This window comes from Marmota marmota, unplaced genomic scaffold (assembly GCF_001458135.2).
Source record: "Marmota marmota marmota unplaced genomic scaffold, marMar, whole genome shotgun sequence".
NCBI lineage: Eukaryota > Metazoa > Chordata > Mammalia > Rodentia > Sciuridae > Marmota > Marmota marmota.
The window spans coordinates 14,093,747-14,105,428 of NW_026000229.1; the positions used below are offsets into that span (position 1 = coordinate 14,093,747).

Sequence of the window (11,682 nt, forward strand, 5' to 3'; positions counted from 1 at the left end):
CACAGAATAGCCAAGACCCTTTGAAAGAATATAGTGTTTTAAGAGGTGAAATTTCTTTTTAAAGTAGAACATCTAAAAAAGGCTTTCTCTCTAAAACTGATTTTCTGAGGCATAATATCTGTATCTAATTTTAAAGTCACCCTTTTAAAATTAGATACAGATATAGATACTTGTGTTCCAACAAATAGATAGTCACGTAACCACCATTAGAATCAAGATATAGAATATTCCCAACAGCCCCAAAGGCTCCCTTGTACCTTTATAGCCAACCAATCCTTCCTCTGCCCACTAATGTATATCAACTACTGATGCATTTTCTGTCCTTATAAATATGCCTTTTTCAGAATGTCATATAAATGGAATTACATGGTATAGTTGGAATCTGCCACCATCTCCCTGATCCAGTAAATCATCTGAGTACCAAAACAGTTTCCTAACATCTGATTCTACCCTTGTCCCCCTACACTTGGCTTCAGACGCACTGGCCTCTGCCAGCCTCTGAGTGCTCTATGCACATGCCCATCTTTAGCTTCTGTTCTAACTGTTCCCACACATGTCATCTTGACAAGTTCCACTCCTTCAAGGCCATTCTAAGGCCATTTTCTCCAGGAGGACTACTTTGATTAATATTGCACCCTCCCCTTTGCCTCCATGTACTTCACCTACTTTTTCTTTTCTCCGTGTAACTACCTACCTCCTAACACATGCTGTCTTCACTTACTGTGGTTTTGCTTTTGGATTATTTCCTATCTCATGTACCCCTGCTAGAATATAAGTTCCATGAATATAGAAATCTTGTGTCTTATATACTGAAGTATTCCAAGTACTTAGGCCAGTGCCTGGATCATAGTAGGTATAAAATAAATAACTGCTGAATGAGTAAGCTAACCATACTGGCTTTTGCATATAAGGTAAGACTGGGTGGAAGATCAGCATGAGGCCAGATTCATGAGCAGAATAAAAAGCTAGGAGTAGAACCTATAAGACTTAGTTTCTCTACACAGATCTCTTTGGACCGCATTCATCTCTAGAATTTCTGCAAAAATACTTTTAAGGCTTTCCTATTAGAGAAAGTTAATGAAACGCTATACACACACACACACACACAAATCCTGGGACACCAACTATCTAGGTTTTTCTCTTTTTATAAACTTCTCTCTCTGTGTAAGATCACCCCAGAATGATTACCAGTTTTATTTTCTTAATCTAAGTTCTATTCTCATTACCATTCCATTTCTATTTTTTATCCTCAGGGAAAGAGAGAGCAGTTACTGCCAGGGCATTCTCACATCTTCCAAAGAAATGGCATAGGTGTTAAACTCGTATTTGTGTTTGATGTGGGTAATGATGGCTATGACTAGAGCTGCAGGTTTATTAATATGCAGGGCTCTCACCTCATTAGTGGCGATGTATGTTTTGAAGTTAAGCTGCAATGTTTGCTGTAGTGTCTGATCTGGCCTAATAGACTTTCTCACTATTCATTTTCTTTGCTTTTACCCACAGTCAGCAATGTTATACAGGGCTCTCACGTATGCCTTCTGATAAGGACAGTTTTTCCATAGTAGTTAATCTTGGTGGGAATTTCAAACATTTGAAATAATTATGTCCTCTTGTGGTATCATCGTATGTTTGCTTTATCTTAGAGAAAAGATTTACAAAATTTTTGATCCAGTAATATAAAGTATAGTAAACTCTCTCCTTGGCTGGTTTTTGGAGTGGGGTAGCCTTATTAACAGAATAAAGTGATCAATTCAAAATTTTAATAAAAGCACATGAGTATTTGATAGGCTATAAAGTACTCTTACACATATAATCTCAGCCAAATATTAAAGACGAAAATAAACAATAGTAACAACTGACTAAATATAATATACGATGATCCACTATGAATAGTGACTACTGTATTTGAATTCCCAACAACTCCCAGTTGACATAAAACACTACCAAATAAACTCTGGCCACACTAACAAGCCTCATGGGATGGTGCTCTGTCACTGATTACTGCTCAGATTTCATTCTATGATCTTCACTGGATACACTAAGGGAAAGACTCCAGATTCTCAACAATTTGTTTGGAAGTCATTAGCTATATTTTGTAAGTTCTACAATATTCTATTTCTATGTACATTTTCTATAGGTAAAAATTCGGGAATGAATTTGGCATTCCAAGGAAACCATTTATTTGTAAGAAAGAGTTTGTCTCTTTTTATGTTAGGTGATTGAACATATCTCCATTCTTTTTTTTTTAATATTTTGTTTTTAGTTGGACACAATACCTTTATTTTATTTTTATGTGGTGCTGAGGATCAAACCCAGTGCTCTGTGCCTGCTAGGTGAGCACTATACCGCTGAGCCACAACCCCAGCCTTCCATTCTTAATTTTTAAAAATTTGGGCTCATAAGTATAAATCAGTGTCTCCTTTTTTCTTGCTATGCTGGTTTTTTGGGGTAGCATCAGAAACCAACACTCAGAGGAGAACCCAGGTACATTGACCAAGACAAAGGAGAAGCTTAGATGACTTGTCAGTATTTTATCTCATCATCTTCTTTTCCCTGTTTGTCCTCTCACAAAGCCTGACCAGGCTCTCCCACTTCTTGAAAAAGGACCTGTCTTTGATTTGACAATGTGACACATATTCAGCTAGAATTCCCATCATCAATCAGAGGAAGCAAAAATGAGTATATGTGCTTTTAAGAAGGTACAGCAATAAGCTCATATAGCAAAAGCGTATAAACAAGTATATTACCTACTTAATTGCCTTAGCTGAACTTAAAAGCTCTGATCTTTAATTGCCTGATTGAACTCATCTAAAAAGCTACAATTTTTTAATCAAGGAGAAAATTAAATAGCTTTTGGTAAATAAAAAGGCATCTTTAATCTTAGTTTTATGGAACCCAAGTTATTAAATATGGACAAAACCTCTAAAATATTAAGTTAACAGCTACTCAATCTAGGGTAAATTTCTCATTACAATGCTTTACAAAAGTCTTCAGGGACATCTGGCTTCTTCTGTTCTTCAATAAAAAACACATGCTTTTAAATCTAGAAGGTAAAAGTTTCCATGAATAGCTAGGAAACATGTAAGTATATTTAATGAGGTCTATTACCACAGCCTACTGATTTCTACTGCTGAGTGCCCATGAACTACTGTTCATCGGCACTGTAATTCACTGGTTTTCCCTGACAGACAGGCATACATGCACATACACTCCCTGGCCCCTACTGAGAACTCAATCCTTGAGAGGATCTGTTGGCCCACCAGCATGGCCCTCACTCACATCTTCCCACAACAGTGGTATTTTATAGTGGGCTACTCTGTGGGGATTGGCTGAGTCAGCAAAGACTGAAAAGAAAAGTACAAGTTCAGATTCTCTTTTGAAACCTTCCTTCCCTCAAATAGGGCATGCATCACTTCACTGCAGCCCACATCCATCACAAATCGTAAAGCTCTTTCTTCGCCTGAGCTACAACCAGCAACTGCCACTCTCTGAGAGCTCTGGTCAACCATATTTGCCCAGAGACCACAGGATCATTGTTCTAGGAATCTGAGCCCACACTTCATTTTCCAATCTAGATAAAACCATTTGAAACATGTCTATCAAGATCTCAATTAAAATTAAAAAATGCAGTGATTTCTCTCAAACACAGAGTAAAACTAAAACCAAATAATACAGACACAGGAATATCAGAGGTACATCAACTTGTCAGCATGATTTCTAATTTTAAAGAAGAAAAGCCAAGTTGATTTCAGAATATCTAAAACATATTTTGCTGCACTTAGAGTTCTTGGTGCTACTAAATTGTTTCAGGAAGTTATGGCTAGGACAATTCACCACAAGCCAGAACGATCCTGCACACCTGGAGTACAGAATGGTCCGAAGACTCATGTTCATCACACACTCTCATTTCATGGTATAGTCCTTCTAATGAAGGCTCTGTGACTGAGCTCTAAGTCTTCCTCTAGTTTCTTAGTCAAATGGACAGCAGGTGCTCAAAAAAAACAAAAAACAAAAAACAAAAAACAAAAAACAATGAAACGATGAGAATTGACCACTGGGTTAATTCCTATTAAAATGGCTTAACCACTTTATGGGTTGATGGGTATACAGAGGTAGAAGGACAGGGAACAGAAAGGAACAATATAAGCCACATAATGTTAAATAACATTCCCTTAATCTTGATGGTGAAAAATGTTTCATTTTTCTTTCACTCACCAGATGTGTCTACACACTGATTTATACCCAGGGAAAGTAATACTAATACAGCTCAGCTCAGTTTATTCACCCTGCATTTATATTCTGTCCCAACTATGATATTGAGATAGAGTATCTTTAATAAAAAATTTGGTTTATGATTTTGCGGGGGGCGGGGACTGGGGACTAAACTTAATGGTACTTTACCACTGATCTATATCCCGACATCCCTATACTCCCTCTTCTTTTGGAGACAGGTCTTGCTAAAATACTGAGGCTGACTTCAAACTCACAACCCTTCTGTTTCAACCCCCCAAGTCACTGGGATTACAGGCATGCATAGCTTATGATTCCATTTAATTAACATAACAACTTCAAGAACTGAATAGTTTACTTGTTAAAATCTAAATATCTTCTTTAAGAGAAAGAATTTAAGAAGAAATTGAAATCACTAGGAATTAAAACCACCCACAAAAGAAAATAATGCTTGGTGACAGATATGATAATACACTTGATGATATCAGTTGTTTTCTCCCTTTCTTGATTTATACCTTTAAAAAAAATACTTTCCTTTAATTACATCTAATTGTATGCTGTTTCATTCTCCGAATGTACATAAAGCTAGGATGAGGAGATGTGTAAAATCAAACAGCACTATTTTAGCATTAGGCCCTGAAGTTGCTTTGTTATAGTCTCTTTCTCACTTAATAATTTGCTGCAAATGAATTTAGACATTTTGGGAACATTAAAAAAACACGAGGAGATTCCTTTTGCAACTTTCAACAGTCTTCTGATTATTTTCTCATGTGTTTTGTGACTCAATCAAGGGATTGTTTCTGATGCTATCACCACTTCCTTACTTCAAGTTTTACTTTCCAGGTATATGAGCAATCTCTTAAGGAACAATACATAATGATGTCTGAAATATTAATAAAAGGCAGGGTGCAACTGAACAAAAAGTGAAGGTTTTGCACTACCTAGAGTTAAGTAAGTCAATTAGATCCTGTCACTTTCAAACACTATGAAATATCTTTTTACATATTTGGTAAATGTGATTCACAAAAATATAACACCAAGTTTATAATATAAATGAGAGAAAGAAGAAAATAAAAGGAAGAAAGCAACCCCAACATAAACAAGCATCTTTTTGACTTCCAAATATATCAGCTAGCATAAATGTCAGATCATTTTCCCACTTTAAAAATCAAGGTATCTAGAGAGCTTCACCCCACCCCACCTCAAATTAAATCAGAGCTTATAACCCAGCACATACCTCTGTGTAAAATCTTTAAACTCCACAAATAGGTAAGGCCTTTAACAACCTAAATTTATGAAAGAAAAAACAGTACAATTATGGGGAACTTTCAACAGTTAAACATATCAACTGTAATTTTTCTTTTATAAGTCTAGAAACCAACAAGCTTTATTGAACATCTCCCATTTCTGTGCCAGTTTCTGTGGGGACAAAGCTACATGTTCCTACTTAGTTAGTTTATAATGTTCTGAAGATAAAGTACGCCAAGTGAAAGAAAGAAGTCTATGTATACAAAATGATCTGGAAGGCTATATACTAAACTCTTTTTTTAAAAAAATATTTTTTAAAGGGAGAGAGGGAGAGGGAAAGGGAGGGGGGGGAGAGAGAGAGAGAGAGAGAGAGAGAGAGAGAGAGAATTAAAAAAATTTTTTTTTAAAGTTTTCAGCAGACACAACATCTTTGTTTGTATGTGGTGCTGAGGATCGAACCGGGGCTGCACACATGCCAGGCGAGCGAGCTACCGCTTGAGCCACATCCCCAGCCCTATACTAAACTCTTAATGGTGCTACAGGCAGGGGAGGAGAGGGACAGAAAAAAAAGGACAAAAAAAAAATTGTTTATACTTCTGTATGATTTTGTTTGAAGTCAAGACATTTTCGAACAAGGAGAGTGTGTATGTGTGTGTTTGTGTGTGTGTGTGTGTGTGTGTGTGTGTTGCTAAGCACATGCTTTATCACTGAGCTACATCCCCAGCCTGAGAAATTTCTAAAAAGTTAACTAATAAAATAAGGCAGTGCATAGAACAGGAATCATTTTTCCTACCATTAGTCAGGAAGCCCTCACCTTCACAAGAAAGTCAAGGGAAAAAGATATTTTCACCAAATGTGTTAAAATGTTAATTGGGGAACCTCTATGAATCATCTGCAGGAATTCTTTGTATTATTCTCACAACTTTTTTTTTGTAAATTTAAAATAATTTCAATATAAAAAGTTTTTTAAAAACTTCAAAAAATTATCATCGTAGGAAGGAATAAAATATACCAAGAAAATTCTGGTGTAAAGCATGTATGTGGAGGAATCACACAGACAATACTGAAAGCACAGGTCACAAAATGAGAAAATACAAACATTTGGAATTAGATTTGAGGTTTTGTCTGTAATAGGCTAGAGTTAAGAATAATCAGCCAATGAGATATTGAATAAAGACATTTTAAAGATCTTAAGTACAAAGGTTACAAGTGTGAACTTCTATGTGGAAAATCTAATCAGAGGTTGCTGTTAAAAACCTAAAAGCCCAACTGCATGAGGTGAGGCTCTGGAGTCAATCACCAGCACTGCAAAAATGAAACTTGCAAAATCTTTATACAAAGATTGTTGTACAGGGAGACATACCTTTTATTCACAACCATTGATCCTGTAGGCACATGAACATACACTTACAATTTCAAGGTTGGCAATTGGTAATTAGATACCATAATTATGAAACTCAAAACTTCCCAGAAGAATTTAAAAGTACCCATCATTATAGAAAATATTAGGTAGTCAGAGCTATATTAACAAGAACACTTACCACAATGAAAAGTAATGAGTGGTTTAATATCTTAAAATGACAAAAAGAGGGCTGGGGCTAAATACAGAAAGATTTCAGTTGATCAAGAAAGACTAAGGGCAACATTAAAAACAGAAATGCAAAGGGAGAAAACCAACTACTTCTACTAAAGAGGTAGAAGACAACAATCTATACCAATTAATATAGAGCAGAGGTTAACATATTTTAATTGTTCTCATAGAGTAGAATGTACTCCTGAAAGATTTGCTAACATGGTATGATCAATTCTATTATATGCTATCGATTCTAAGAGAAAAAAATACATTGTTATAGAAAATTATTTCTTCTAAAATTTGGAATGAGACATTACAATAAAATATATTCTGAAAAGTTAAACATAAAAAAGGAAATGTTAAAATATTAATAATGCAATATACATTATACACATGTATTGAAATGTCAACTGTTCTCCATAAATACATAATTGCTATGTCAACCAAAAATTTTTTAAAAATTAAGTAAAAAACATTAATGATAATTTTATAACAGAAAAAAGGACAAGGTATTTCTTTAAATGTTTATAATAATACTATCAATAATGAATACAGTTTTCTCTTTGAGTTGTAGGAGGTTACCTTATTTAGCCTTAGTTCTGAGGAGTCTGGGTGTTTTCAACTTAGAAATTGTTGAATATTGGGCTGGGGTAGTGGCTCAGTGGTAGAGTGCTCAACTAGCATATGCAAGGCCCTGAGTTCGATTCTTAGCATCATGTAAAAAATAAATAAAATAAAGGTATTGTGTCCAACTAAAACTAAAACATAAATATTTTTTAAAAAATAAATTATTGTGTATTATAAAGCCTGCCCATTATAGACAGCAAACCACTAAAATTGTTTCAACAAAGCGAATAATCTGAAAACACTCCACAAAGGGGAGGCAATCCAACATATTCAGATTGTCAAGTAGTAAAAAGGTAAAACAAATAGTATCTTGATTTTATGATACTGCTAAAATTATAAATTTTTTAGAGATTCGAAAAGAAACTATTCTTCCAACTATCAAAATAGACTACATTTTCCTTTAAAGCATTTAAGTATCAGTGTAAAATGAGCTAGAAATCTATCTATTGAAAATTTAGAAAGTATTATGGGTATTCAGTAGGCTAGGTTTCAAAACAATGACTTGACAAAGCCTTGACACTAAAAGTATTTATATCTGCTGTCAATCACTCACTCCTTGACATGTCAAGTACACATCCTTTCAGGGACAACTTCAATCAACATTAGCACTCAAAATACAGTACACTGTGTCACTGCTTCAAAAATGTGAGGAAAAATAAAATGTGTTAGATGGCAGGAAAGCATTCCTTTTTACAGGAGACCAGATTCAAATGAATAGTGGATAAAAATCATGGAGCAGGTTGGAAGGCTGAAATCAGACAGTTTATATGGATTTCTTCAAGGAAAAATTCCCTCCTGCCATATATCCTACAAGAGAAAATTTGAACAACATATCACAGAGGCTGACAGAGGTCAATCCTGTAATGAACTTTGGCTCTATGGGCTTGCCTTGCATGCCAGATCATTAAAACCTGGAAAATAAAGTTCACTTGAGGAAAAAGGGATGCCTTAAATGTAGTTCTAAGACATGAAAAGAATCTGACGCTGGGTGCAGTCGTGCACACCTGGAGTCCCTGCTACTTGTAAGGCTGAGGCAGGAGGTTCACTTGAGTCCAGGAGTTCGGGACCAGCCTGGGCAACACAATGAGACCTGGTCTCAAAATTAATCTGAAGCAATTATATGTATTACTTCATTAATCTTTCACTTGTAATTTTTTTATCCCCCCTTTTTTTTCTTTTTGGGTGGTACTAGAAAACAAACCTAGGCCTTGCATATGCCAGACAAGCACTCTATCACTGAGCTCCTGCCAGCCCTCTTCTCTTTTTTTTAAACTAGTTCTCACCTTCACTTCTCCCTCTTATTTCCTCCCACTGAGACTCTTAGGAAAGCTGCATAAAAGAGCAATGGGCCTGGAGTTCGACAGCCCTGGGCCTGGGGTTAGATAGCCCTGTGTTCAAATTGGCACTAATTAGACAATAACTCTAGGTAAGTTATTTAACTTTCCTAAACCTCATGTTGCATAATACAACATATATTCAACAGTCTGAAGTTTATAGGGTTGCTATAAAGACTAAATGACATAATATTTGTATATCAACTTATAACAATGATTGGGACAAGAAGTATTCAACATACACCTATTTCCCATCTTGATCCTGATCCTTTAAACTTGGCATCAGCTAAAACTATACTCATGTGCTTTCTTGGCCCACTAAGGGAACTCAAGGGAAAGAAGTTGATGTTATCTTTGGAACATTATAGGAAAAAGAACCACAAATACTGGAAATCCAACCAGGCTTATTAGAACATGTATTTTACAAATCATGACCTTTGACCTATTAATCTGCTAGTCATATTTTAATTGGCACAGTCCTCCCAGTGTCAGGCGTTAGCCATGTGCCAATCTGGCATATGTTGGTTTCAACAAAGGATTATCCAATTTTGGGACCTACTCAGATTACACACACACACACACACACACACACACACAAATACTTTGAAGGTATTATACAAGCTTAAGACCCCAGCAGAGTTCTTGAAAAGCGACAAGAAGAGCAAAATTATCAAAAGCCTTTCTTCTACTCCAGCCATAAGCAGTTTTCATTACTATAATCTGATGAACCATAAAAGCTGGAGAAACTGGACATACTTAAGAAATCACCCCCAAATTTAAAAAATGTAAGGGCATATTATCAATGACTTGAATGAGCATTTGTTTTAACAACTGTCACTAAAATAATCTGTCATATTTTCAGTTACCCAATAGGCAAGCCCTGTATTTAAAGCTTGCTTATTTTTTCTGCTGACTGTGTCCACTTCCTAGCCATCCCACTCCAAAAGAAAAGAGCAGTGGCCTTGCTTGGCTGCCCCACACGAGAGGCAGGCAAGGTTTATGATGTCCCAGAAAAACACGCTTCTCTACCAAAGAAGGCAGGCTCTATTTTTGCCAAGTTCAATAGATAATTGAGTACACAGAACTTGTAAATTTCTTTTTTTTTTCAGTTTACATTCTTTGCTTTTTTTCACCCTTTATCATACGTGTTATTAAACTTTAGAGCCAATAACTGCCAAAAGCCACAAAGCATTCCATCCCCCCCTGAGATTAGAAAAGGAAATGAAACATTTTTATTTTCATCTAAACAAGTGATTTAAGTACTCAGATTTCATATGAATCTACCTACACATGTAGATTAGAAGCTACTTAGCAGCAATAGCATCAGAAAAGAAAGTTCTCATCACCTTGAGCAGTTCACACCAATAATTAGAGAGAAAAAAGGAAAGCTGTGAATTACAATGAACTAAGACTAAATAAGTGTTCATGTTGGATTAAAGAATTTGAGTTGTCAGTTTGATGTATAATGAATGTGAAAATAAGCCATTTAATTAAATGGTACATGATATAATCACTTTGTTCTGCATTAAACCATTTAAGTTATCAGAGTGCCTTTAGTTTAGCAATTGTTTACTATTATACCACCCTATGACTTCTCTTAGACACTGTTTAGCCTACATTATTCCAAATTTGAAACCTGGAACTTACACAGAAATGTTAGTTTAGTTGATATATTTCATCAGTTTATTAGTGAAATCAGGAAACAGAAAAGCTGCTTTTAATGACAAAGGGAATAAGCTCCTAGTTGTAGTTGATAAAAAAAATGAAAAAAATCAAGAACATAAAAAAGATTGCAAAAATATTTAAGAGCAAAGTAGCATTTTTTGCATGTTTTTAATGATTTGGACTTTTAAGTATTTACTAATTTTACGCCTATAACTACAACATGTCCAAAACACTAGTTATCTTTTGAAGAGGCTGAAAATTCTAGTGGTCAACCTGATCACTATGGTTTCTGCAAACCCAGGATATAGAAAAGGTGAGACATGACCTCCTGTCTGGGACAGTAGCAAAATGTCGCACTGTCCGATGGTAAAGGTTTCGTGAGGCATTTCTTTTGGGGACAGTGAGGTGTTTGACAAGGCAAATACACACTCTTGTCTGGAGCATTAGCAAGATGTTGCACTGCTCCCTGGGTTTTGGCACCTGATATATATATTTGCCTTTTTGTTGTGTCTCTTCTCTGGTATAAACTTAAGATAACTGAACAACAACAAATGGGTAATAAGATGGATTATGATTGTTTTTTCACTTCATAGATTTTCTTTCAAGAATTTTGCCTGTCAAAAGTCTCATCTCGAGAGAGGAAGATGGCGGCGAGGGGAGTGCATTGCCCCCGTGTGCTGCTTCACTGTGTGGGAGTATGACAAGTCAGGACGGCTAAAGGATATCTTGTTAGGAATTTCCAGCAATAGTGGGGTGCTCCGGAACCTGGAGGAAGGATTTCCATCGCACGAGGATTGGCTACGGGGACTCAAACGCAAGAGGTTTGTCGCACGGAGGGTAACACTGCTTATTCAGCAAATCACCCCGCGGCTAGAGTCTGCAGCGCGCGCTGGGAAACGAGGAGATAGCGACGCAGGGATACAGCGCTGCAGTTTCTGCCAGCCGTGCAAGCACCGTACTCAGGGCTGAATTCTGGGTTCGAGACGGGGGAAGGAAGCGGTCCAT

The 11,682-nt window shown here is 36.2% G+C and overlaps 1 protein-coding gene across 16 annotated transcripts in view; it reads right to left on the reverse strand.

Annotated features, from left to right (window-relative positions):
* The window catches only part of Map2k5 (mitogen-activated protein kinase kinase 5), a 243,479-nt gene that overhangs the window by 127,821 nt on the left and 103,976 nt on the right, over nt 1-11,682 (reverse strand). For all 16 annotated transcript variants that reach the window (XR_007343974.1, XM_015480492.2, XM_048793802.1 and 13 more), the window contains one exon: nt 5,468-5,516. Coding sequence is in view for 15 of the 16 variants with exons in the window: in XM_015480492.2 (XP_015335978.1) it covers nt 5,468-5,516 (49 nt within the window). In the remaining variant the exon portion in view is untranslated. The remainder of the gene's footprint in view (nt 1-5,467; nt 5,517-11,682) is intronic.